This window comes from Miniopterus schreibersii, assembly GCF_964146895.1.
Source record: "Miniopterus schreibersii genome assembly, chromosome: 16".
In the NCBI taxonomy this organism is placed as follows: domain Eukaryota; kingdom Metazoa; phylum Chordata; class Mammalia; order Chiroptera; family Miniopteridae; genus Miniopterus; species Miniopterus schreibersii.
In genome coordinates, this window is record NC_138116.1 from 3,719,630 (window position 1) to 3,745,725 (window position 26,096).

Consider the following 26,096-nt stretch of genomic DNA (forward strand, 5'->3'; position numbering starts at 1 on the left):
CGCGAGGTTTGAGGCCGCGGGCCCGGCCCGGGCGGCTGCAATATGGCGGAGGCGGAAGGAGAGAGCCTGGAGTCCTGGCTGAGTGAGTACCCGCGGTCGCTTTTGCATGCCCTCGAGCCACCACCGAGCCGCCCCTCTCTGCACTCTATGCCCCGTCCCCGGCCTCGCAGCGGCGCCCCCTGTCAGCCTGCAGCCGAGCCCGCCGCCGCCCCGAGCGTCCCGCGATCACGCCCCTTCCCCAGCTGGGCTCCTGGCCCCCGCCCGGTGCCCGCTCCCCGTGCTGCGGCGCCTCCTCCCGCTCCTACGCGCGACGGCGTGAGCTCGGGTCCCGGCCCGGCCCTCGGGGCTCCGGGAAAGTGACAGCCACCCAGGTGCTTCCGGCTGACAAGCACCGGGCTTTGGGGAGGTCGTGGTGGGGCTGCGAGCGGTTCAGTCCCCGACGGAGGGAAAGGCTCCGGACTGGGGCTGAGACTCCGGGAGCGGCCGCTGCTGCTGAGCGCGCCCAGCCTCGGAACTGTGACTGGTTATTCGAAGAGAAGTGACCGCTCCGCGCACGCAGAATGTTCGAAGTGAGACTATTCCAAAGATAAAGAGCAGCGCTCTGTGCGCCCCTGCGCCGCGCGCGCGGAGCGTCTTGAGCCATTTGTCGGTAACCTCTGGGCAAAGCGGGGGAGCCCGGCCTGATTCCGTAGTTCAGCGGCCTGTTGCTGTAATTGCTAATTCAGGTTGGTAGTGAGGAAATGCGGGTTAACCTTGTCTGCTGAATGGGTAAGTCAGTTAACTTTCCTATGGGCAAGAGGAGGCTTCTAAGAGAAGACAGAAATCGGACGTGGCGATAAGGCACAGAGCGATGCAGGTTCTCGGAGGTGAAGGCTGTTTCCTCCAGTTGCCTGACCTTTCTTAATAAGAAACTCAGGTGTTTGAACTTAGGTTACCTGTGCAAAATCCTCCGTTGCAGGCAGGTCACAAAGCCTTCTGGATGTGGGGAGCTGTTCTCCAGGAAGCTCAGAGTGCTCAAAAGACATTAATTTATCAAGTCTCCTAGCGAAGCGGATATTATTGTCACAATTTCACAAAAAGGGGGCACCCTGACTCTAATCAAACCATTTGCCCAGAGCCATCCAACCAGATATAACCACGCTGGAATTGGTTCGATTTACAGATATTAATGGGGACATTGGAGTAGTTTAAGTGACCTAAGCTGGGGTTAGTAGATCTAGAAGTTATATTTTGAAATAGGAGAGGTACAGCCCTGTTTTTGAGGAAGAGCGGAGATGACAAGGGGAATGGGATGGTATCTCTAGGGACTACAGATGTCCCTCCCTTAACCACGGTTCGACACAGTTTTTAGACGTTATGATGGTGGGAAAGCAGTAAGCATTCAGTAGAAACCGTACTTTAAATTTTGAATTTTGATCTTTTCCCAGACTAGCAGTATGCAGTAGGATACTCTCTCCTGATGCTGGGCAGCTCCAGCAAGCACAGCGCCCTATCAGCCACTTGAGCACAAGCGTAAACAGCTGGTAGTCCACAGTGTACTGTGTTGCCAGTGTCTTTTGGATGTTGTGTTCTAGGCTAAGCTGTATGGTAGATTGTGTGTGTTAAATGCATTTTCGACTTTTGATATTTTCAACTTATGAAGAGTTACCTGGATGTAACCCCATCATAAGTCTTATGGCTTAATGGTGTGAACTATACCAAATGAATTGCTACTGGGGTTTTATATAGGATGGATTGGAGCCAACCTTCTGGAAACAGGTGTAAGGGAGGTGGGATGGGGACAGGGATAAGATATGAAGGGAGAGATTTAAAAAGACATTGAGAAGAAGGGGCTATGTACTGAGAAATGGATGAGGCAGGAGGAGAGGGGTCAATGATGGGGGCGCCAGAAGGAGGGGGCAAAGGGAGTTTTTTTATAGAAATAGGAAAGTCAGGAAGGAGAAGTGATGAGTTTGTTTTTTGACTCATTTCTGTGCCAAAGAAGCACTTATAATTACACACTGTTTTGTCTTTTGCTCTGGTTATGTCTCATGTGTTGCATCAGAAGAGAAAACCTTGGATGTTGTGTTCTAGGCTAATCTATGACATTCATGACATTCAGTAGGTTTGTTGTATTAAATGCATTTTCGACTTTCGATATTTTCAATGTATGAAGAGTTTATCTAGATTAACTCCATCGTTAGTCTTACGACTTAATGGTGTGAATTATGTCAAGTAAACGACCAGTGCTTGGACTCCAGTGCATCTTATTCTAGGTCCTTGTCACTCCGTGGTTTGCCAGAATTACTGCAGAAGCTCTTGCTGGGCCCAGCGTAGGATCCAAGTCTTGTACTGTTTCTGCCAAGTCCCTCCAGGGCCTGGCATGCTATGTACTTAATTTTCTGTGGGTGCTTAACAAACATTTGGTGATTTGCTCAGTCTCTCTTGATTCAGTGAAGGTTGACTCTTGATTTTCCTTCCATCCCTTGTTCTTGCCTCTGTTTATTTCTGAATCATTAGAACTTATTGTCTCTGGGATATCTGAGGTATGATGGATGGGGTGGCCAGAGCTGCTATTTCCATCCCTACTTGACCTTATGAGGCCCCACAACAGTCAATGCTAGCATGGAATTAAGCTGAAAATGAGAGCAGGGAATCTAGAGGCAGAGACACAGAAGACAGTAAGACTTTCAATAAAGATCTGAAATTAGAAACCTTGAGTCAAAGTAGAGCCCAGAGGGGCAGTTCTAGAAGGCAGGGTCTGCAACGGAAGCCCTGATGTCGCCTTGGTGCCCGGTGATGGTGAATGTTGAGTGGGTGGAAGATGGTGTGCATCTCCTGGGGGAGGCAGTGGGCAGATGGAGAGATCTAGTCAGCCAGAATGACCCTCAGAGGTTTCTTTAGTCCTGTGGCCAATCAAGGTGTGCTTTCTGAGCTGGCTGGAGAGCTGGAGGAGGCACTTAGAAGTGGGGCTGACCATTGCTGAAGCCAGGGCTTATTGTGCCCATGTGCAGGCACAGCACTCCCTGCAGGTTTTCAGTAGAAAGTTTTACCAAGATTAAAGGAAGTGGGATTCTAGAGAAGTTGAACACAGTGAAAAGCAAGCAGGGGTATTCTTGGAAGCAGGAATGCTGTTGGAATTATAGCAGCTTTGGGAAAAATACACTGTTTGGTGAATGCCGGGGGGGGGGGGGGGTTGGTGTGTGTGTGTGTGTGTGTGTGTGTGTGTGTGTGTGTGTCTGGTGGGGAGGAGGGGGTGTCCACATCAGACTGTGTGTATGGAAGATGCTTTTCTAATTTTGAACAGTGCAAGTGAGTGGGCTGCTTGTTCTTATAAGAATGTGACTGTTCCCAAAATAATAGTGATGGAGTGGGTATGGCTCCTTAGACCGTCTTATTTTTGTATTACTACAGCCTCTTGATGGCATGTGAGAACCTTAAACATCTCAAATGATAGGGATTAGTAACAAAGCCACACTAACACCTGAGAAGATTTCAGATAACTGGTGGGAGAGACTCGGGCTTCTCTGGAGGGTGACAGCTAGTAGGTCACTATGGCAGTTAATAGCCCCTCTTGATAGAATTTATCTTTTTCCTTCAAGCTTGACATTTTGAAGGGCCTACTAATTCTCTTACACGATTGAGGGCACACATCTCTTTTTTCCTCCAAACATGAACCCAAACCATCCGAATCTTCTTGCAGCCAGAGCAGAAACCCTGCCAGGCAGGTGCAGCGTCGCTGGTACTGCAGACTCGGCTCTGCCTCTGCGTGGCGTCTGCTGTCCTCTTGTGGCTCAGAGCCCCAGGGGGTGGGGGTGGCAGTCCCTGTTAGGATTTGATTGTGTGGAGCTAATGATTTTTAAAGTTAAGAAAACAGACCCAAGAAATCAGAATTCAAGAACTTTTAACAACCCCCCTGTTGGGAGAGGCTTTTTCAAGCCTCTGTCTCTCTGCTGTTGGCCCTGGTGGGAATCTGCAGGAGCGTGGGTGTTTAAAAAGGATGAGCCTTCCATTTGTCTTCTGAACCTGAAGCCCTAAATTTAGCAAACAGCTTGAGGCTGCTTTCTGGAAGAGGCAAACTCCAAGATTTGACTCAGGGATAGGAACACTTTTTTTTTAATTATTATTTTTTAAAATAAAATGTCCCCAATAGTCTGAATGCTAGCAATGTAGCAGAAAGAAAACCTGGTGGGGAAGTGTTTTGTGGTCATGTCCACGGCAAATGAGAAACTGCACTCTAAAAGCCTTGGTAACGACCAACAGATGGGAACACGTTTAACCACCCTCAGCCGCGCCATTCTCTGCAAGCACAGGTTCCCGGAATAATGGAAAAGAGGACCCCTCCCCAAGTATTAGCAGACTTGGCATTTAGGGCTGGATTTTAAACCCTCAGTGACCCTCTTAGAAGACCATCAAGCTTAGATTCTGTTTCTGTGACCCCAGGGACAGCTTAGTAATGGTGCCTAGTAGGGGTTCAATAAATGTTGTTAGCATAACTTAAAATGATGAGCATTATGTGCAATTTAAAAAATATTTAAAGCATTACAGAGGTTAGATCTTGAAAAAGGCTTTGAAGGTATGTGGGAAGTATATTTTCTAAGTATGTATATTTTTTATCAAGTATCCCCTTCTTCATTTTCTCCAAGAAACACTTCTTTTCTTTTGTAATTGTCAATTTAAAAAAATTTATTTTCATTTACTGTTTATATTCAGTATTATTTTGTATTAGTTTGTACAGCACAGTGGTTAGACAATCATATACAGAGTGTTCCTCCTGATAGTTCCAGTGCCCACCTGGCACCATACCTAGTTATTACATTATTATTTTTTAATTATTAATTGATAAATTTATTAAAAGCATGTGATTACAACTTTTTTCCCCTTTTTATTGAATTTATTGTGGTGACACTAGTAAACAAATTATACAGGTTTCAGGTGTATTACACTATTATTGACTATATTTCCTATGCTATACCAGGAAATACTTTTTTTCCCCCAACGTTAGGGTTAGCTTTATTTTTTGGAAACACTTCTTGATCACCCCTACTTGCTTAACACTTAGCTTATTTTTATATAGCTGGATTTGTCCGTATTCTTTTTATATTAAACGTTTTATATAGATATCTACTTGAATATTTATTTACTTATTTTTTTAATATGTTTTTATTGATATTTAGAGAGAGGGGAAGGGAGAGAGTGTTTATAATTATTTGTTTTCTGTTTTCTTTTAATCCTCACCTGAGGATATACTTCCTTCATTGATTCTAGAGAGGGAAAAAGGAAGAGGGGGAGACATTATTGACCAGTTGCCCTCTGTAAAGTGCTCTGACCAGGGATGGAAACTTTGGTGTGTGGGATGATGCTCTAACCACTGAGCAACACTGACTATTTGTGTGTGTTCTATTGATCGTGATCTACTCTAAGCTCCATGAGCTGAGGGTTTGTTTTCTCTTTCGCTTGTGACTTTCACAGTATGGACAGCAAATGGTATTTGTATGTGACTTGCTGCCTGACGGAACTGTTAGGGCTTCTGTTAGAGACAAAGTTTGGAAACAAACTTATTTTCACATCAATACCTAAAAATTATGAAAAAAACCTTCTGTTGTGTCCTCCTTGCTCTTTGTAACAGTTGTCTTCTTGGTTCTGTCCCAAGATAAAGCCACCAATCCTTCCAACCGCCAGGAGGACTGGGAATACATAATCGGCTTCTGTGATCAGATCAACAAAGAGCTTGAAGGGTGAGTCTCAAAGCTTTTAGGGGCAGGTGACATAGTTGAATGGGAAAGTACAGAACTGAGGCCGAGGGCTAGCCAGATGGCCTCAGGGTCAGTGTCTTGAAAATGTGGTCTGCTTATCTCCCAGGCCACAGATCGCTGTCCGACTGCTGGCCCATAAGATCCAGTCTCCGCAGGAATGGGAGGCAGTGCAGGCCCTGACGGTAGGTTTTTCATCCTGAGGGTGGATCTTCATGAGCCCAGGCCTGTTCTGTACATGTTCAGTCAGCTGTTTTACAAATGTGTGTGCCCTTGTGCCAGGCACTGAGGCTTCACAGATGACTGCACGGCTGTGAGGTCTAGTGGGAGAAGCAGAGAGGCTAAGGGAGGGAGCCAGAGGCAGGGCCCAGAGCCCAGGGTGGGGCTCAGAGAAGGCATCTTGAAGAGATGCTGACAGAGCTGTCCTGCCAGTTAAGCCAACTGAAGAAAAGTAGAGGTGAGTATAATTCATTCTGTAGCAAAAAATAATGCCAGTTACTAGTGAAGTCATCACACCAAGGGACGGATCTTAGTGTTTATTCAGACTGAGGATTCAAGACGTGGAGCTGTATACAGCACCTGGGCGCCTCCAGGCTCTCCCCTAAACCTGATGAGGAGTCCCAGGGTGCTCCCTGCCTTCCTTGAGGCAGTAGAAAGGTACAGGAGAAGAAATGGTAATGGAAAGGGTGTTTAGACATCGCACATGCACGCCTCTGTCGTGATCACCATAGACCGAAGGCCTTCAAACAGTGGTTCTCAACCAGGGTGGTTTTGCCCCCAGGGGACATTTGGTGATATATGGAGACACTTTTGGTTGTCTCATGTCAGGGGGTGCTACTGGCATCAGGTAGGTAGAGGTCAGGGATGCTGCTAAACATCCTGCAATGCACAGGACCACACCCACAATAGGGAATGACCAGCCCAAAAGGTCAGTAATTGCACAGTTGAAAGACCCTGCCTTACAAAGACAGAAGCCAAGAAAGGGATCCCTGGGTTGGCACGCTCCTTGGCATAAACTGCAGGCACAGGAAAGCTTACGGTAGTTTTATGGCCCCAGAAGGAAAATAGATGGAAGCAGAGAGGGAACATACCATGTTATCTAAAATGGAGAAAACAAAACTTTATCTCCCACCTCCCCAAAATGTCGGACAGCTTCTGGAAGAACCCTGGACCTTGAGTCAGAGAAACCTTCTCTGGGTCTCACTTTCCTCATCTGAAAACGGCAGAATCTCGCAGGAAGGCCCTTCCAACGCTGCCATTCCATCCCTCTTGGTATCCTGGTTTCTTTAGCTCCTGTTGAGCTTCCCCAGAAGCTCAACAATTTGAGGGACACAGCTGTCCCCTGGGGCTGTGCTCATAACTCTTCCTGATTACTTCCTTCCTTGCATGAATATTTATTCAGTGCCTGGCTGAGTGCAGGTCCCACCCAGACCCTCACCCTCACCCTCACCCTCACCGAGCGCCTCTCCTGTGTGTGGCTACAGGTGCTGGAGGCGTGTATGAAGAACTGTGGGAGGAGGTTTCATAATGAAGTGGGAAAGTTCCGGTTTTTGAATGAGTTAATCAAAGTTGTCTCTCCAAAGGTCAGTGAGTGGCAGTTTTCTCATTTCTAGGAGCCTTCTTTGTGTTTCTCCCCCTCTCCCATCTACTGGCTTTCACTGCACAACCAGCATCCCCATGGGTCTGAATTTCTCCATGTCCTGTCCTTGGAGAACTGGGACCCGAGGGTAACAGGATGACCATACAGGCCCCAGGGACAGGCTCCCAGCCTAAATGCGATAAGTGACACGGCAGCAGCTATGTGTGTATCCAGGGAGGGCCTGCATAGCGCAGGCCTTTGGGCTCTTAGTACAGCAGCCACTTTTGTCTGGCCGATATCACCTGGATACAAGGAGCTGGCTTCCCTCATTACTCAGCTGCTCAGGTTCAGTTGCTCACTCGTGTTGCCTAAGCTCTGAGTTCCCGCTTACAGCAGAGGGAACAATTTTTATGCTAAAGACTTTGACTCCTTTAAGATAAATCACAGTTGTGTTTTTGGCAGATTGTGCATTGAAATTCAGGGCCAAGCTCCTGGCCCCTAACCACCGACTGTATTCCAGATGGATGCGGCTCTGCCACAAGCAGCGTCCTCTCCTCCCCCTCCCTTTCTCTTTCTTGCACTCTGATCCCTGCTGGTTTCCCACAGGCCTGAGGGCTCTAACTTAACTGGGACCATTTCATTGCTGTGAAGAGAGCCTTCCCATTGTCTCTGCCCCAGGCTGCAGTTACTAGTTTCCCCATTTCCTTTTGCTTCTTAGTACCTGGGGGACAGGGTGTCTGAGAAAGTGAAGACCAAGGTTATCGAGTTGCTTTATAGCTGGACATTGGCCCTGCCGGAAGAATCGAAGATCAAGGACGCCTACCACATGCTAAAGAGACAGGGTATGTGCCTGTACCACCTCGGCCTCCACCAGCCCAGAGGCCGCCAGGGCCAGGGTGGATGAGGGAGTGTCTGATGTACCCAGGCTACGGCCCTTCCTCCCTCCCGAAGACAAGGGACAGGCTTGGCTGGGGTTTGATTAGACCTGCTTGTCCCTGTCCCTGCAGGTCCTGATCACAGGGATGTGCCCCTTGCTGTGTGAGGAAGGGCAACAAGGTTGCCTCAGCTGAGCAAACACTCTGCCCTGTGTCACCTTTCAGGCATAGTGCAGTCTGACCCACTGATCCCTGTGGATAGGACACTGATCCCCTCTCCACCACCTCGTCCCAAAAACCCTGTTTTTGATGATGAGGAGAAATCCAAGGTAAAGTGCATCCAGCCGGCAGAGTCCTCAGGCGAGGCGTGGTCTCACTCGTGCTGCAGGGAGCTCCCGTTTCTCTCGGGTCTCCCAGGTGGGGTGCTACCTTTGCCTTCATCTTTGATGTCCTTCTCGTCTAGCTTTTAGCCAAGTTGTTGAAAAGCAAAAACCCAGATGACCTGCAAGAGGCCAACAAGCTCATCAAGTCCATGGTGAAGGAAGTGAGTGGGCCTTGGGGTGTGGGGTGGAGGAGCCTGTGACACAAAGCAGAAGTCCTTTCCCTTGGCATTGGGCCTGCTGTTCGCCCCTGCCACCAGCCCTCTCTGAGAGGCCCGAGATGGAATAGAGGAGCAAGAGTGGATGAGGCCAAGTTTGGGGGTGGGGGGAGAGCCATTATTTTAAAAGAAAAACTAAACTGGGTCTGAATCCCGTGTTTCCCAAGCACTGTGCATTGAGAGGAGCCTCCAGGGGGCCTGGCCTCCCTCACACTCTCTGGTGTGACCCTGGCCTTGTGGGATTCTATGGGCCGTGGGACGAGTCTGGTGGAGCCCTTTTTCCTCGATCCTCTTTGCAGGATGAGGCGCGGATCCAGAAGGTGACCAAGCGTCTGCACACTTTAGAGGAGGTTAACAACAACGTGAAGCTGCTCAGTGAGATGCTGCTCCATTACAGCAAAGAGGATTCCTCAGAGGCAGATAAAGAGCTCATGAAGGTAGTGCACCCCCCTCCGCTGGAGAACTGGGCTCCGGGCAAGGGAGCCAGCCTTTGCTCAGCGGCTGCTCTTTTGAAGATGTTGCTCCACATCTCGGATCCCTAACTTATGAATCAACATGGCAGCTAGGTAGAGGGGGTTGGTGCCCCCTATTTTACAAGAGTGTTACTAACTCGCCCCGGGTAGAAGACTGCATGTACATGCAAATCTGTGTGACTCTGAGACCTGTTCTTGGCCTCGCCTCCTACAGAAAGGCCCCTGTGCGTCCCGAATTGTGGCATCTCAGTTCTTGGTCACATAGATACTCTGAGTTCTGAGCACATGCCAGCAGGGAGGCAGGAAGGGATGAACTTCCCCTTGTCTGTCCTTGTGACTTCTCCACTTAAGCAGGTATTTGGGTGATAGTGTGGTGCAGAGTGGTGGCAGAGGACTTGTGCTCGGAGCCCAGTTCGGCCATAACTGACCATGGAGCCAGGAGAGGCTGTGGTTTTCTGGACACAAATGCTGAATTAGATGATCTCCAATAGCCTTTGTAGCTGATTTTTATATCTGGGTCTCTTTCAGGAGCTGTTTGATCGATGTGAGAATAAGAGGAGGACATTATTCAAACTAGCCAGTGAGACAGAGGACAATGATAATAGTTTGGGTGAGTGAAAAGGAAAGACTAGTTGAAACGGAAAGACTAGACAGGAATTGAATTTGTGTGTGGTGGGGGAGTTGTCATGTCCAGGAATGAGAAGTCTCTTTTCTGCTCTAGGGGACATCCTGCAGGCCAGTGACAACCTCTCCCGCGTCATCAACTCATATAAAACAATCGTTGAAGGGCAGGTCATCAATGGTGAGGTGGCCACCTCAACTATGTCTGACTCTGAAGGTAAATGTTTCAGTTCCTCATTCTGGACCCCTCCAGACCAGCTGCAGTCCCCACCAAGCCACAGGTGCACGTTGACCAGTGTGTCAGCCCACAGGGCCCAAGGGGATTCTAAGCCATTCCAAAAGGTTCTCCAGCTTTCCAGAGGCCAGGAGACCAGACAGGGCTTTCTCCACCTGCTTTCACTTTTCTGCATACTTGGCACGAATGGCCCTTGTATTATACCAGAGGCTGCGCTCAGGGTTTTGGCCTCCTGCTGTGTAGCCACTACAGTGGCCCCTAATTATTCCTGTCCCCTTCCATTCACTCATCCAGGAAACCTCCACTCCAGTAACCAAGGCACTCTCATCGACCTTGCGGAGTTGGACGCACCAAGCAGCTCATCCCCAGTGTTGGCCCCAGCCCCCACCCCGCCTTCCTCGGGCATCCCTATCCTCCCCCCACCCCCCCAGGCCTCAGGACCTGGGCGCAGCCGCTCAGCCAGCCAGGCTGAGGCCCCCCCAGGGCCCAACAACACAAGCAACGCCCTGTGCTTGCTGGATGAGGAGCTGCTCTGCTTGGGTGCGTCCTGGAGGGAGGCTGTAAAGGGCTTTTAGCAGAACTGGTAGAGAAGGGGCATGGAATTGGGGGGTAGTGTATATATAGGGTGCCCTGTGTGCTTAGCAAGGATAGGAAGGGAGGCTTCAGTTGTAGGGGGAGAAAGTCAAGTTCATTGTGTCAGGCTACCAGGGCAATCTGTAGTGGACTCTAGGGTAGAAATGGTAGATCCAGTGTCTTGCTCTGCTTCTGTCTCCCCTGGAGACCACCTCCCCAACTATAAGGACTCCCCTCGAGATTGCCTGGGGAATACCTCACCATTTTTGTTGCATGACCCTTCCTTAGGTGAGGTAGGGCTGGGCTGCCCTAGCCCAGAACCTCTGCTCATCACAGCCATCTTTGTTCTCAGGCCTAGCTGACCCAGCCCCTAGGGTTCCTCCCAAAGAGTCAGCTGGAAATGGCCAGTGGCCCCTATTCCAGGTAGGTGCACAGGTGACATCACTGGAGCACTCAACCACCTTGACTTACCAGTATCCTCTTTCCCGACTAGTCCTCAGCTGCAATTAGCTGCAGCTCCTCTGTCCTTGGAGGGCTGCTAGTCCAGTGGGGTTGCAAAGGAGCCAGGAGTGGAAAGCTGAAACCCTTTGCACCCCTTGCTCACTCGCACTTTCCATTCCCAACAGAATGAACAGTCGGACCTGGACTTTTTCAGCCCCAAACCCGGGACTGCTGCTTGTAGCCCCACAGACAGGCCTGTCCTCCAGCCCTCAGCAACCCCTGCAGGCAACTCCCAGGCTCCACTGCCACCCCCCTTCCCAGCTCCTGTGGTCCCAGCCAGCGTTTCTGCTCCAAAAGCAGGCTTTTTGTTCCCTACTGGACTGGCCCCAACTTCAGTCCCAAAGGCTGAGCCCACAGGCCCTGGGTACCATGGCTCAGCTTTGGGCGACAGCACCTTGCACCAGCTGGATGCCCTCGATCAGCTTCTAGAAGACGCCAAAGCGTAATGAGTGGGAGAGGAGGGCTTGGGGAGGGTGGGTTGGGCCTGGGCTTGGCTTGGCAAAACCGGAGGGATTGGGGATGTTTTCTTTTGGTCTGACTGGAGATTGGAATCTAGAAGCTAGGGAGTGGGTAAGAGTGGCTCTGGCCTGGGTGAGGGGTTAGTCCAGCAGCTCTGCTTGGTCTCTGACTTGCCTTGTCCTTCCTGCCTCCCAGGACCTCAGGCCTGGTGAAACCCATCTCCAGCTTCCTCCCCGGGGCTACCACCTCCCCTCTGATCCCCACCAGCGCCTCAGCTAGGCCTCTCCTGCCATTCTCCACGGGGCCTGGCAGCCCTCTCTTCCAGCCACCTGTATTCTCGTCCCAGGGGAGCCCCATGAAGGGGCCTGAGCTTTCCCTGGCCAGTGTCCATGTCCCCCTGGAATCTATCAAGCCTAGTAGGTGTTGGAGGCTTGGGGTGGGAGGGGAAGTGGGACCCCCACCTTGCAGCACTGTGGAGAGGGATGGGGAGGGACAGGCACTCTTGCTGGCATCCCTTCATCAGTCAGGACCTGCTTGCTTGTCCTAGCCCCTGCTTGTGGCTTCTGTGCACTAGTGAAGTTCTGACAGCGGTCCTTTCCCGGAGTCCTTTGTGGGGAGTGCAGCTCTCCCCACTTGGCTGCAGCAGGCCCCCCCGGGTTCTGTTGGGGATTGCGGACCTCTCGCCTTCACGTCCACATGCTACCTTCTTGCAGGCAGCGCCCTCCCTGTGACCGCTTACGACAAAGACGGCTTCCGTATCCTCTTCCACTTTGCCAAGGAGTGTCCGCCAGGGCGGCCCGACGTGCTCGTGGTAGTGGTGTCCATGCTGAACACGGCTCCCTTGCCCATCAAGAGCATCGTGCTGCAGGCCGCAGTGCCCAAGGTACTGCCTAGGGCCTCTAGAGGCACAAGTTACCTTTATCCTGAACGCCTGCATTGAGGTGGCCAGCAGGCGGCAGTGTGTCCGTTGTGACTACAGGGTTGCACCTAGGCACCTGCCCTCTCTTCAAAGGAGCTGCTTTCTCTTCCTCTTTAGTCAATGAAAGTGAAGTTACAGCCGCCCTCCGGGACAGAGCTCTCTCCATTTAGCCCCATCCAGCCACCTGCAGCCATCACCCAGGTCATGCTGCTGGCTAATCCACTGAAGGTGAGCTAGAAGCCCCAGATTAGGACCTTGGGACCACCAACTCCAAGCCCTTGCCCCAGGCCACCTCCCAACCAGAAGTGTCCTAGTATTGTGGCATTAACCCTGCCCCCTCCCCACCCTGGTCCAGTGGCTGAGCAAGGATGTGGTGGTGGGAGCAGGGCCCATCCATTAGCACAGAAAGCGTCGAGGGTAATGGAGTCTCACGTGTGCTGCCTCTCTGTCACAGGAGAAGGCAAGGCTTCGGTATAGGCTGACCTTCGCCCTAGGGGAGCAGCTGAGCACGGAGGTGGGTGAGGTGGACCAGTTCCCTCCTGTGGAGCAGTGGGGGAACCTATGACCCCGGAGGATGCTGTCATCTCCACTTTGAAGCCCAAGCAGGCTGCCCTGAGACAGGAAGGCTCTCCGGGTCCAGTCATTTTCCATGTCCTGACCACAGTGCTTAGAGCTTTGGTATGGAACAGGGACCCTGGGCATTGCTGAGCATTGCTGCCAGGAGTTGAGCTACTGCTGTGATGGTCTCTCCTCCTTTGGCCCCTTAAAAGGACCTGTTTTTATCTACCTGTGTGACTTGAAGTGGCCATGTACTGTTGGGCGGGATGTGGCCCCAGACTCTGCACTGTTGCCCTGGGAACAGACTCAAAGCTGGAATAGGTTTTCCCCTCATGCTGGCATCCCCTGATGCCACAGGGAGGAGGTCTCTAAAGAGATTCGGGGCCCTCCCTCGAGGACCAGGTCCTCACCCCTCACCCCCAGAGGCCTCAGCTCTCCCACCCCACCCCTGCCATGCTACTCTGTGCGTCCCTTGCTGGCAGGCTCCTACTCCTACCTCCAGGAAGGTGGGCAAAGCCCAGTGTTCCCTGACGGGCCAGGGCACAAAGAAAGGAGTGGTTGTGCTGCCTTCTATGGGCAGCACTAGCCTGAAATGGCCACTGGATGATAAGCGTGTTTGTCCCTGGCGATGACAGGCTGTGTCCTATGGACATCTCAGCAGGATGTGGAACTCAGCCTATTAGAAACAGAACTTGGCCCCAAGGCAGCCTGAACTAAGGATAGGAGGGAAACTTAGAACCGGTGCTTCCCTTTCTGCGGAAGCAGGTACTTGGAGCTTTCTGCAAAAAGTGTGCCTCCCACTGTGGGAACAGGCCAGCCTATTCACTACCTCTTGCTTGGCATGAAATAAACTGCTGTCTTGCCCTTTCAGTCTCTAAAGAGAGGACAACTCCTGCCCCCACCTGCGTCCTCCTGCCTGGGCCTCCCTTCCCCACCCCAGATGGCCTGTGGTATAGCACAGTCAGGAACAGAAGGCCTCAGGGTCAGGAACGTTGCACTAGACTTACCTGCTGCCCAGAAACTGACTATCCTCAGCTGCTGAGGGGTACTGTCAGCGAGATGTTGGGTCTGGGGGTGGTGAGATTGGGCCCATGCTTGAATCGAGTCGCCAGACCCTATTGCTTCAGCAGTGCTCAGCCCCAGCTAGCTTGCGCCAGACTGTAGGCCTCACAGGACAGGAAAAGGAGAACCGGCTGCTGGGGAAAGGACACGGCTCACCTGAGCTCAGCTGGACGGGTGCAGAGCCATCTCCAGGGGAAGGTGGCACAAGCCTCACTCCCTGATCCCTCCCTGTTCCTGCCAGGCTTCCTTGCTCTATCAAGAGGTCATCTGCCCCTCCCCTCTTTAGCAAGCAGGTTTCACTGCTTCACTAGGATAGGTCAGAAGTGAATTGATTTCACTAAAGGAATAAACCCAAGAGCTTTCTGGAGACCGGCTGCTGCAGCCCTGGGAAAGTGTGGGATTACTACATGGAACTGTCTCTTACAATAAGCTTTAGACATTAAAATTATGAGTGTTACTGTTGAGGTCACTGTTTCATGACAGCTATTACTGGATATATCAACTCTGCTGCCCTTATTTTGCTGCATGTTGAATAAAACCATTTTCACCCCATGTGGAATCCTTCTAATGCAGAAACCATTCACCCCATTGGGAGGAAGGGGGGGGGGCACCACTTATGAATTCCAAATGTAGGTATCACCTAGGTTTTTGTTAAAAAATACAGGTTCCTCGACCTTTTTTAAAGGAGACAGCGTTTCAGATGATTCTCAGGTGAGGGCAGATTTTAGAATCACAAGTAAACCACTGATGGCTTCTGTTTATAGGCAGGAGGGCACTGCACTCACTATAACTTGTGAGGGGGCCTTTTTCTGTAAGGAGACAGGGAAGTCAGTTCCATGTCAAGGAGAACATTTTCTTAATTTTTACTACCTCATGTATACAGGGGACATAGATAAAACTCCCTAGCTGAACTCAATAAGAACTTACCTTATATTTGCAAACGAAAACATTTATTCTTTAAAAACTTATATACAATGCCATAAAAAGATAACATGCTGGAGCAGCTCTCGGCTAGCCTCAGGAGCCTCCCAATGAGCCTTCTTTTATAATTGCCCGAGCCAGATTTCGTGCCAGAGAAAGTCTCAGCATTTCCACCTTGGTGGTCTCTATGTCATCATCCTGAAAGCAAAGAGAGCCAGCATGAGGAATGGCAGGAAATGATCCTTTACAGCTCCCAAGGGCTCTACTAATCCAAAAGCAGACAGAGATCATTTGGCATTCAGCGATAGCTTCCAGCAAGTTCTCAATGTAAGAGCTGAATGCAAAGGACTAATGCAACTGATTGACAGAAGAAAAACGAGAGAGATCAGAACACTAGAATGACCCCACTGTTTTCCTAAAAGAAGGTGGTGTGTCACAGTTACAGGTTAAGAGGTAATTTAAGAGGCACATGAGTCTGTAAGAGGCCACTGTTTGTGGAAGGTGGGAGGAACCAGAGATAGAGGGAGCCTTTTCTCATCTCCATTGTGAAACCAACCCAGGAAGCTAAAATGACCTGGAGTTGTTGGGCATCAGGTTCTCCATGCACTGGTCGTCCTGAGGTCAAGTCCTCCAGACATCTCAGCAGCTCATATGTTTGCTCTGCTGAAAAAATCACCTAGGAGAGAGAAGCTGCTTTGCTTAGCTGCTCACAGCTGAGGCCTACACTGATTTGGGCCTGGACCAAAGTTCAGTGATGGCCTTCCTCGCATACCCTTGGAGGGGTGTACTTTGTATATGCAGCCCTGGGAAAGCACCACTACTCTCCCAGCCCTAGGCTGGGTATGGTCAGTAGGCAACTGCCTCATTTCAAATTAAGTAGTTTTTCTTGTGTGGATATGAGATTTCCAGAGTGGGTGCTATGAGGTGCGACCTACGCATCTGCACCAGCTACACAATGAAGCACTATCAAGGACTCCAAAACGCAGAGAAGAAAAACACTGTGGGCTCAACCTGTACCTGTTTCTGTTCCAAAAGGGGTAGGGCATCTGTTAGGAGTGTCATCCAGAAAGATCTTGGGGCAATCTGAGAGGTCATCAGTGACAGGAGAAGAGAAGCCGCATCAACAAAACGCTTGTCCCCATATAATCGGTGGAATTCGCGATACTTTCCTATTGAGAAAAGAGCACTAGGTCACCTCTGGCCCCAAACAAGACAAGACAGACCCCAGACCAGCCATTCCATAGAGCAGGGAGATTCTTCCAAAGCTGTATCCAAGCTCAAGGACCAACAAGACCCCAAAAGGATTCAAAACACACTTTTGAAGGGACTGAAACCTGCCAAACCTGGGAAAATGTAAGCATTACAATAAACAAAGAGTTACAGATTATAACAGACTGAACAAAATAACCCAGGAGTCCGTTACTGATGTAAGTAAGAGAATAAACAGGGATGAAGGGAAAGCCTTCCGAATGCTGGGATGCCAACTAAAACAAGGAGTGAGTCAGAAAATCACAGTAGGCACTAAAATTAGTGGGTGAAAGCTCAATGAGGAACAAGACATTTAAGGGATTCCAAAGTGTCTCTCTCCACAATTATTAAATCAAAGGGAAAGTCAGTGCTGCATGGAGGAGACAGCTAGTGGACCCACTTTAACCAAGTGATCAAAGCAAACTACTACAAGGGGACACAGCACTGAGGACACACCACCTCAGTGGCATTCCTGCCCCAAACACAATCTAAATCTGATAATGAGGAAACATCAGATAAACCCAAATTGAGGACATTCTACAAAAGAGCTGAACTGACTCTTTAAAATGTCAACGTTAAGATGCACCAAGAAAAGCAGAGGCACTTAAAGAGATATAAATTCGTGAACCTGCACACGATTAAGGACATTACTGGGACAACTGTGTAATAAGAGTATCAACTGTGGATGAGATGAGAGTATTGTATCGATGTTGAATCTCTAGATTTGATAAATATGATTATATAAGAGAATGTTCTTAGGAAATACATGCTCAAGTATTTATGGAGAAAGGGGGACAGTGTCTCCAACTTCCAAATTGTTCCCAAGAAACCCAACTGAGAGAATGAGAAAACAAATGAGGCAAAATATAAAAAACTAGCAAGTTTGGGTAAAGTGTATATGAGAGTTCCTTATACTACTATTGCAACTTTTCTCTAAGTTTGAAGTTACTGGAAAATAAAATATTACCAAAAAATATACTTTGTAGTCTAGCACACAGCGTTCTATGTGGTTTGGAGTTTGGGCTTAAGAGAAAGGAAATGGAGGAGTCTAGAACAGTCCCTTCAATTTCCACAACTGACCACCTGTGCCAGCAGTCCAGGGGACAGAGCCCAGAGAGACTCACCCAGGAACGTCAGTCGATCACTGAGCATCATAGCAGGCCCCAAGTTGTCAATGAGATCCAAATCAGAAAAGCAGCCTCGCTCACAATAATCCCTGAGGAACCTGTAAGGCCAGGCCTGGAGATCAGAGCAGCAGTCCCAAGCCCACCTCACCTCAGCCTCCTACCTTCCCAGACAGTTCTGGAAGCTGACACTGGTTGAACCCACCTGTCTGACACCAGCGTGGCAAAGGCAGCATCTTTGGCTCGAATGCTCCAAGAGAGGGCAGAGCCCAGGCGATTGTTGCGGACAGCTTTCATGGCTAAGATCTTACAAATGCTGCGAACTTTGCAGGAGGAAAGAGAAAAGGAAAACCTTTCACACTACAAATCATTCCTAAACCCTGCTGGGACAGGAGCAGCCTTCCCCCACCTCTCAGCCTCCCAGCCTCCCCCACAAGCCCCAAATACAGCTTGGTGGCAGAACTGGGAACTCGGGGTTTATAAATTGCCTGTTAAGAGTATGACCCACCCTGACAGGATTGGCTTTGTGAGCTTTGATTTCAGGGGTGGCAATAAGGTACTTATTGCTCCCCCAGATCAGCTCTTCCATTATCATTCCAGGTGCCAAAAATCGTATCATCCCTTGGGTCTTAAATGCCATATGTTTTCAGACAGTCAAACATGCAAGTGCCTCTGGGAAAAATAACTTAGGTTTTTATCATTCAACAGTGAGAAGGGAAAGGGCAAACGTCATCATTTCCTCTCTGTTCTTCCCAAGCCACCTCTGGTTCTGCCTCCCCAGAGCCAGCCTTGGCTAGCAACAGCAACCCACGTGGGACAGGTAAACTCAAAGCTGACCCTGGCCCTAACCTCTTAGAGTAAGTACAAGAGAAGTGGGTTGGGAATAATTTTTTATTGAGCAACATGCTCAATTGCTTCTAGGTCCCAAAGGATCCCTAGCTCTTTGTCCCTCCTCAGTGGTGTTCCTGTGTTTTGGTTTATTTCTTGGCATCTACTGCCCAGCCTCTCTCCAGTCTAGCTGGCATAGCACGAATATAGAGGGCTGTACCGGGAGGAGGGCCAACTCACCTTGCTCAGTCATCTGTCGCTGCTCACAAATCCGCAGCACCTTGAGGGCTTTCTGCTCGGTGCTCAGAGGGATGCGCTCAATGTGCAGTTCCAAGGAAACTCGGCCCAGCTCAGGGCAGTAGTCAAAGTAATCCACCCCCAGCTGCCACAGGCTGCAAAGGTCCCAGGAGGACAGACATGAGGGCCTGGCAAGTCTACGTGCTCCCAGGTAGCTCTGGGATTGGCCCCCCAGGATGGCTCATCTCTAGACCACTGTAACCTTCAGGGAACCAGACTGGAGAGAACACAGTCCAAGCTCCAATGGCACCCACATGCTAAAGAGCATCCTGCTGTCACCCCTTGGGCCTTCCTACCTGTGATGAGCAAACAGGCCCGAGGCGTATTCTAGCAGGAGGAACTCTCTCATGTTGGAGCCAAAGCTGGAATAAAACGTAACATGAGACCAAGAGTCCTGGTCTGCTCCATTCAGTGCCCCCTTCCACAGCCCAACATCTCTAGGCATTCAGCTCACCCGAGGGGCTGGGTGGTGGGGAGAAAAGGGTGGGCATGGCCACGTACACTTACTAGAGGTTATGCGACTGGAGGAGTTTGCAGTGATCCAGCAGGTCGGTGAGATGGGCCACAAACCACCAGTTGCTTAGGGCGATGCTGTAGGTTCAGGCACCAAGGCAAGAAGGAAAGTCAGGTTGAGAAGCCATGGCCCACATGAGTGGGGCATGAACAGGAACCCCACAGGTCCTTTGCTTAAAAAGGACAGGAGGGACAGTGAGGAGAGCGCTGAGTGAGAAGTTTCTCCTTGCTATGTGGGGACTAATAAGGGATAACCAAATGTCACACAATGAGATCTAATCCAGGGATCCAATCAGATGCAGAGAACGTGGACACAGAATGAACAAGAAAAGAACTAAAAGACTGGTGGTTTCTGATGTCTGATGAAACAAAACAGGAAGTGCACGTAGCAGTTGCCAGATCTACTGGGATCCACCCAGGCAAAGGGAGTGAACCTGACACTTGAGCAAGGCCACTCGCTGCCTGCTGTTCCCACTTTCTCCTTTCTGGGAGTCTTTGGTGCAATACCCACTTATACAGGCTGCACAGAACAAAGGGTAAATTCTTCCTGACTTACTATATATACATAAAAGTTTCTGGAAAGCTTTACCTTTGATTCATTCTTTTTGACACTCCCTTTCCAACCATGCTGAAGGTTAATCACATTGATGAGATACCCTTTTGGGAAGAGGGCTGGGTAGAATACCTGCTCTGAACAGACCCAGCCAGGAGCCCCATGGTGTGGGAGCCTTTAGCTCATCAGAGAGTGAGGCTGTTGAGAAGCGCTGTCCCCTAAGGTGGCTGCAGGTCGGTTAGCTTCCAAGCAATAAGCTGGCTTTTTCTGGATTTTTTAGAAGTTTTATTATTTTTTATTATTTTTAAAATATGTCTATTGATTTCAGAGAGAGAAAGGGAGAGAGATAGAAACATCATTGATGAGATTCATTGATCAGCTGCCTCCTGCACACCCTCTACTGGGGATTGAGCCCGAAACCCGGGTACGTGCCCTGACCAGGAATCAAACCTCAGTCTCCTGGATCCTAGGTTGATGCTCAATTGCTGAGCCTCATCGGCCGGGTTTTTTCTGGATTTTAAACATCAAAGTAATTTCCTGCCATGTTATTTTAAGTAAACATCCCTGATGTGGAAATTGTTATAAACATGGTAGCCCTCAAGCTTTAGGAAGGTCCCCAAATGTGTCCAGAGAGAAGCCATTATCTACCTACCTGTGGCTGGGGAAGGAAGCAGGTCTGTGGGAAGAAGGTTAAGACACCAGCAAAAAGGAACAGGACATTCTAGAAAAGGATGGTGGTGACAGTTGCACAACACTGTGAATGTACTTAATGCCACTGAATCCCACACCTAAAGGTGTCCAGAATGCTGGTGGCGCAGCAGGTCCTACCTGCACTCCTTGATCACTTGGTGGATGTCAAACTCGAAGGCTGCCATCAGGATGTTGTCCAGGGGTTCTGGGCTGCTCTCACCTCCCAGAAAAAGGTCAAGGCTGGACTGTGGAAAGGTGGTGACCCACTCAATCCCTGGACGAAAGCAAAGGCTCAAGGGGGTTGGCAGGGCTGCTGTGAAGGGAACCCTGGAGAAGGGCGATAGAGTCCTTTAAAAGTGCCAAAGGAAAGCCCCTTCCAGTTCTCCAGGGAGGTTTAACTCAAACAGGACACACACTGAAAATGACCCAGCAGGGAGCAGAGCCCCAGGACTCCTACTCCCCACCCCTACCCCACAGAGCTCAGACTCACCTGGGCATAGAAGTGCAGATCAATGGGTTTTACTGTGGGATGAGAGTACAGGAGCCGGGTCACTAGGAAATGATACCAGTTATTCAGGAGCTCCTTCTGCTCCAACAAGGCAGTTTCGTCGCCCAACATGATCTGAGGAGAGATGTTTTCCCTTAGCTCTAGGGGAGCTCTCTGTAACCCTCCTGATCTCAATGAGAGCACCTCTCCTTCCTCGCAGAGAATGGGTAGCCCTGGCCAAGGAGGACCAAGTTTCTGCCAGCACTGGGCTGGATGCCACAAGCCATAAGGGAAGACATTGGACCCCGACCTGGACTTGCTTCCCACACCTTGCAGAGAGACTCCAGGTGAAGACTGGAGGCGAACGTGCCATCCTGGAGGTACCGCTCACATTCCTCGCGCCAGTGCTGCCACTTGAGCTCCAGTTCTGTTAGGGTCTGCGTGTTACCAGGCTGAGGGAGAGATGCAGTGAAACGTCATCACCACATGAACCCCTTATGCTTAATGAATGAACCCATCTCCCATGATCCAGCAGAGCAGGGCTGCTCCCACGTACGCTGAGAACGGGCATTGTCCTCATCAGGTCCCCCAGGATTCGGCACATGCTGGCAGAGGCGGGGCTTGCATCAGCTTCCTTGGAGAGCATTTGTCGGGCCTCGTCCAGCCGGCCCTGCAGCACCAAGATGGTCACCTGGGGGGTACAACCAAGAAAATGAACATTCACAGGAGGCCCAGAAGCCCTCCCCTCAGTCCACACTTTGGGTTCCTAGCCTTGGGGAAGCATGATGGTTTCTTCCCTCCAGAGGTAATCTAGTCTCAGCCCTCTCCCCAGAAGGGTATCTCATCATTGTGATGAACCTTCTGCAAGGTTGGAAAGGGAGTGTCATCCAGTCTTATGGTTTTAACCTGAACCATGCTTTTGAAACTGACATTGTAACCCATTTACAGGCTGTGACCAGCTTTTAAAAAATAAATGAAACAGAAAATATCAGAGTGCATCAAATAAATTATTGGTTCATAAAAGTTTCAGTTCAGATATACATACATCCAAATAAATAATCCAAAATGACTTTCGGATCATCAATCTTTTTGTTTTTAACAGCTTTATTGAATTATAATTTATACACTATAAACATTCACCTATTTAAATGTATAATTCAATGAGGTTTAGTAAGTTTGCAGAGTTGTACACCATCAGTCATTTTAGAACATTTCTATCACCTCAAAACCACCTCACAAGCTCATTTATTTATTTTTTTTCAAGTGAACATATCCTCAAGATTTTATTGTCACATAATAAAACAAAATTTGAAGCTTAGAACTGGATTACTTGGCCCTTTCTCATCTCATCACCTCCCAGTTCAGATGCTTGCATGCCTTACTAGCCAGCATTCTCTTAGATCTGCAGTGGGGTTCAACACATTCAAGCCTCAGCACAACCTTCTTCGCGGTTTTAGCCTTTTTGCGTAGAATCAGCTCAGTCTGCCCACTGTAGCCACTCTGCTTCCTGTCATCATGTCCCTTTCCCTGCGCATACAGAGGATCCTTGCCCTTGTACTGTGTTACTCTGTGGGGCTGATGCTTGCCACACTTCTTCCAGCAAGTCCGGCAGGTTTTAGGAACGTTCACCATGTTTGGGAGAGCAGTGCCAGCACAGAAAGGCCCTCAAGCTCATTTACATCAACGCCCCAACCCCCAGCCCCGATCATCAGTTTTGTATTATCTCCAAGTCTTCTCTCCCTTAGATGCACAAAAAAACCAATGTCCCTTCTCACTGGAGTCTACAAAGCATTACTTTTTTTTACATAACTTAGTTCTAAACTCTCCCGTGGAGCAGGGAAGAAAAGATCTAAGGGCATCTCCATAATCACAGACAAAAAGAGCCAGGCCAAGTGCACTTAGGCTCAGTAAGTAACCCTCACGCGTGCCTGCGAACACGGGGGGAAACAGGACATGTGGTGGGAGAAAGGGAGGCCTGGCCTGCATGGGGTACTTACCAAGTTCCAGAAGTTCTTGTGTGTGTTTGGATTCTCACTGCCCAGAACATCTGCCAACATGCTGTCTACCTCGCACACATGCAGTCGGACCCAGTCAAGGAGGTGGAGGAGGAGTGGGCCAGCTGCAGGGAGAGACTCTCGTCACACACAGGACCTCAGCTTCATGTGCAGCAAATTCCACTTTCCCACAGTACAGAGAATGTAGGGCAGACAAGCTTTGTAGGAAATGGTTTATCCCTCTTAAGTGAGCATAGGTGTGGTCCTGAATAAAGGACTGAACTTGCAAATAGACTTTTATGGAATACTTCCTGGAAAGGGTTGACCACAAGGCCCAGACCTCACCCTCCTCACCCTTACTACCACAACCCCGCTTCCCACTCCAGCCTTCAGGTTCTCCATGACTATTCAATACTCAACGGCTATGTAAGTAGCAGCCACTTAGGAATTGGTACTGATTAGGTGCTAGGTATGCAACAATAAAAACACACTGATAGCCCTCAAAAATCTACTGGAGGAGAGAGGCATACAAACAACACATTTTATTTTCAAGTTGCTCAATCTTTTAGCAGGAGAATGAGTCAACAGCTGACTGCACAGAGATTACACTTGTTCATGGATAAGAGCAAACATAGGTCCTTAAAAGAATACAAAAAAGTCTCTAGCAATTCCACAGAGAGCCCACTCAAGACAAGAGACTGTACTGACCACAATTTAATTCAAGATCAACAGAAGAATTAAAAGTGGACAGTTAATGCACAGGATTGTCCCTGCCCCAATCATTAGCAACAAAATTCTCAAAGGAACTTTGCCTCCCACAGCCTAACCCCTCCTCACATCCCTAAAACTTTCTTTTTCATTTCCTTTTTTTTTAAACAGCAGAAATTTACGGTCTCTGGAGGTTAGAAGTCTGACACTGAGGTATTAGCAGGGTTGGCTCCTTCTGCAGGCTGTGAAGAAGCACTGGTGCCTCTCCTCTAGCTTCTCCTAAACCTTTCTGAAGCTTGACCATCCAGGATACAAATATCAACGATCACTCCCTTCAAGCACTAGTTTAATATCTGTTTTCTTGGTTTTTTCAAGGGTCATCTGAAACAGTTTAGGCTTCTGGAAAGCAGTCTGATTCTTTCTGCAGTACCTAACAAAACGACAGGCTTCTTTGGCTGTCATGTAAAGCTTTCTGATGGTTGTGTTGATGAAAAGAGCAACGTAGGCAACAAAACACTAACCACAACACACAGGAAAGACAAAGAGAAAGGGTGGGGGACACCTCTGACGCTGACAGAAAGGTTCCATGCTCACCTGGGGCAACTTCAATAAAAAGAATCTCACAAAGGTTCCAAATGAGCTCCATTGCTGACAAGATGGAGACCTAAGGGAGAAATGGAGACAAAGTTTTGACTGAAAAGATTCCTAGGATTTACTCTTAGAGCAAAGGAACAAAGCAGGGCTAGAATCACATGATGGTGAATATTTATTGAGTATTCCTATGGCAGGGTTTCCCACAGCCAGTGAAAAAATTTTAGGGGGGGGGGACGCAAACTAACATTTTTTTATTTTAATGGTTGTAGTCTTCATTTAATGTGCATTAGGAAAAAAATAACTGCCCAGCTGGTGTTGCTCAGTTGGTTGAGCATTGTTCTGTGCAAGGAGAGGTCACTGGTTCGAGTCCCGGTCAGGGAACATGCCCAGGTTTCGGGTTCGGTCCCTGCCTGGGGTGCATACGGGAGGAAAACAACCAATGTTTCTCTCTCCCATCGATCTTTGTGTGTGTCTCTTTCTCCTCTCCTCCTTTCTCTCTAAAATAAAAAAATATACTTAAAAAATAATAATAAACTAGCTCATCATACCCATGATCTTGATGAATATTATGGTTTAGGAAGGGGCTTTATTTGAATAATAAAGGAGAGATGGTTTTTAGAAATAATTCAGTAAGTAATATTATAAGAAATATATACAGTAAAAATTATGAAGTTGGTATTCCAGGGAATGGAGTTTAGGAAATCATCTGTGAAAAGGCAAACCCAATATAAGGCCCCAAAATAAACCTGCCCTGAGAATATACATTCCTCCCTTCCCTACCATCCTTCTGTGCACAAACACAGAATAGCTTATTGGTAAAGGAAAATAAATGCTTTGCTGACTTCAGATACAGTGCATCAGTCCCTATATGGAGTTTGAAAGTATCAAGATTCTACCATAAAGTACAGCATATTGAATATAGTCAATAATATTGTAATAACTATGTATGGTGCCAGGTGAGTACTAGACTTATTGAAGGGATCACTTCGTAAATGATACGAATGTCTAACCACTATGCTATACACCTGAAACTAATATAAAATAATACTGAATGTCAACTGTACTGAAAAATTAAAAATCTTTTTAAAAGACTCTACCAAAGAAAGAGAATTCTTTAAGCCCTCATCCAGTTCCAACTAAAGGGTAAGAACTTGTGGCTCAGGCTCAGTAAAATGGTGGTTTCGTGAGTTGAGTTTATGAAAATAAGCAGTGGTTCCAAAAGCTTAGCTCTCTACCCAAGGTGACACAATGTGGTTAGGATTTATATTTCCCATAAGAACTGAAAACTCACACAAGTATGTATCAAGCACATCCTTTGTTTCAATATTCTAGGCCTTGAAGGAGCACTAGGAAGTTTAAGGTGATCCTTACCACCCCAAAGAGTTGCCTGTATACCTGGAAAGAACAGAGTTCTGCAAAAAACTGATTGCAAAGCGACCCTAGGTAGGTGCCAAGGACACAGAAAGACATAAAAGTGCCAGCAACAACAAAGGCAGAGCCCTTACCTGGCTGCTGAACTGGCGGCTACTATCTGGATCTTTAGCAGCAACTAACAAAACACAAAACATTTTAAGTGAGCAATGGAACTTTCAGTCTGTTATAACTTCACATACTAGGTTCTTCAGCTTGTGCTTTGTTTCTTCTAATGATCAACCATTTTCACTACAGATATTTTTTTAAATGCTTCATATCTTTTTGTTGTAGATCAATAATTCTCAAACCAAGACCCTAATGTTAGAAGTGGCACAGCAAACATTGAGACGACCATGTTATACAAGACTATCTGACATCCAGTGGTCACGTGGCTCTCGTGGTCATGGTGACTTTAAATTACCAACTCAAAGAACTGAGAATGCAATTTTCAAAAATCCTTAATTTGGCCCCTTAGCCTTATACCTGTCAACTCTATATGTTCTAACTTGAAAAACATACTCAAGATGATAGACAAAAAATT

At 48.6% G+C, this 26,096-nt stretch overlaps 2 protein-coding genes and 1 pseudogene across 9 annotated transcripts in view; 1 reads left to right on the plus strand and 2 right to left on the minus strand.

The window, feature by feature from the left end:
• Positions 1-21,834, plus strand: GGA3 (golgi associated, gamma adaptin ear containing, ARF binding protein 3). 6 transcript variants are annotated; one of them, XM_081162772.1, is made up of 17 exons: positions 1-82; positions 5,633-5,717; positions 5,842-5,917; positions 7,217-7,315; positions 8,030-8,153; positions 8,412-8,515; positions 8,650-8,730; positions 9,084-9,221; positions 9,786-9,867; positions 9,979-10,095; positions 10,408-10,653; positions 11,039-11,109; positions 11,313-11,629; positions 11,842-12,062; positions 12,360-12,529; positions 12,683-12,793; positions 21,067-21,834. In XM_081162772.1, exons 1-17 carry the CDS (start codon positions 43-45, stop codon positions 21,133-21,135), a joined length of 2,151 nt encoding a protein of 716 aa, XP_081018898.1. In that variant the 5' UTR covers positions 1-42; the 3' UTR covers positions 21,136-21,834. The 6 variants fall into 6 exon arrangements, 4 of the variants coding, with proteins under 4 accessions (XP_081018898.1, XP_081018897.1, XP_081018899.1 ...); XM_081162771.1 differs by lacking the exon at positions 21,067-21,834 and adding an exon at positions 13,020-14,642; XR_014000581.1 differs by lacking the exon at positions 11,842-12,062.
• NUP85 (nucleoporin 85) overlaps positions 15,024-26,096 on the minus strand; it is a 17,009-nt gene continuing 5,936 nt past the window's right edge. The window contains exons 5-19 of one of the 2 annotated variants that reach the window (XM_081162777.1): positions 25,648-25,691; positions 24,143-24,212; positions 22,844-22,965; positions 21,403-21,537; positions 21,176-21,298; positions 20,850-20,981; positions 20,498-20,604; positions 19,111-19,194; positions 18,900-18,965; positions 18,547-18,698; positions 17,684-17,801; positions 17,479-17,579; positions 16,124-16,275; positions 15,681-15,782; positions 15,024-15,304 (exon numbers count right to left, since the gene is read on the minus strand). In XM_081162777.1, coding sequence (XP_081018903.1) covers positions 15,203-15,304; positions 15,681-15,782; positions 16,124-16,275; positions 17,479-17,579; positions 17,684-17,801; positions 18,547-18,698; positions 18,900-18,965; positions 19,111-19,194; positions 20,498-20,604; positions 20,850-20,981; positions 21,176-21,298; positions 21,403-21,537; positions 22,844-22,965; positions 24,143-24,212; positions 25,648-25,691 — 1,610 coding nt within the window. In that variant the 3' untranslated portion in view covers positions 15,024-15,202. The remainder of the gene's footprint in view (positions 15,305-15,680; positions 15,783-16,123; positions 16,276-17,478; positions 17,580-17,683; positions 17,802-18,546; positions 18,699-18,899; positions 18,966-19,110; positions 19,195-20,497; positions 20,605-20,849; positions 20,982-21,175; positions 21,299-21,402; positions 21,538-22,843; positions 22,966-24,142; positions 24,213-25,647; positions 25,692-26,096) is intronic. The other variant, XM_081162778.1, reaches the window with a different exon arrangement.
• LOC308569214 (large ribosomal subunit protein eL42 pseudogene) lies at positions 22,187-22,525 on the minus strand (annotated as a pseudogene). The gene has a single exon. The product of its transcript is annotated as a large ribosomal subunit protein eL42 pseudogene (transcript).

What these genes read in the sequence shown, in the direction of transcription:
- GGA3 (XM_081162771.1), top strand. Translation starts at nt 43, where the DNA reads ATGGCGGAGGCGGAAGGAGAGAGCCTGGAGTCCTGGCTGA. An exon ending in AGGCAGTGCAGGCCCTGACG is followed by an intron (nt 5,918 to 7,216) that starts GTAGGTTTTTCA and finishes GTGTGGCTACAG; the next exon opens with GTGCTGGAGGCGTGTATGAA. An exon ending in TGAGGAGCTGCTCTGCTTGG is followed by an intron (nt 10,654 to 11,038) that starts GTGCGTCCTGGA and finishes CTTTGTTCTCAG; the next exon opens with GCCTAGCTGACCCAGCCCCT.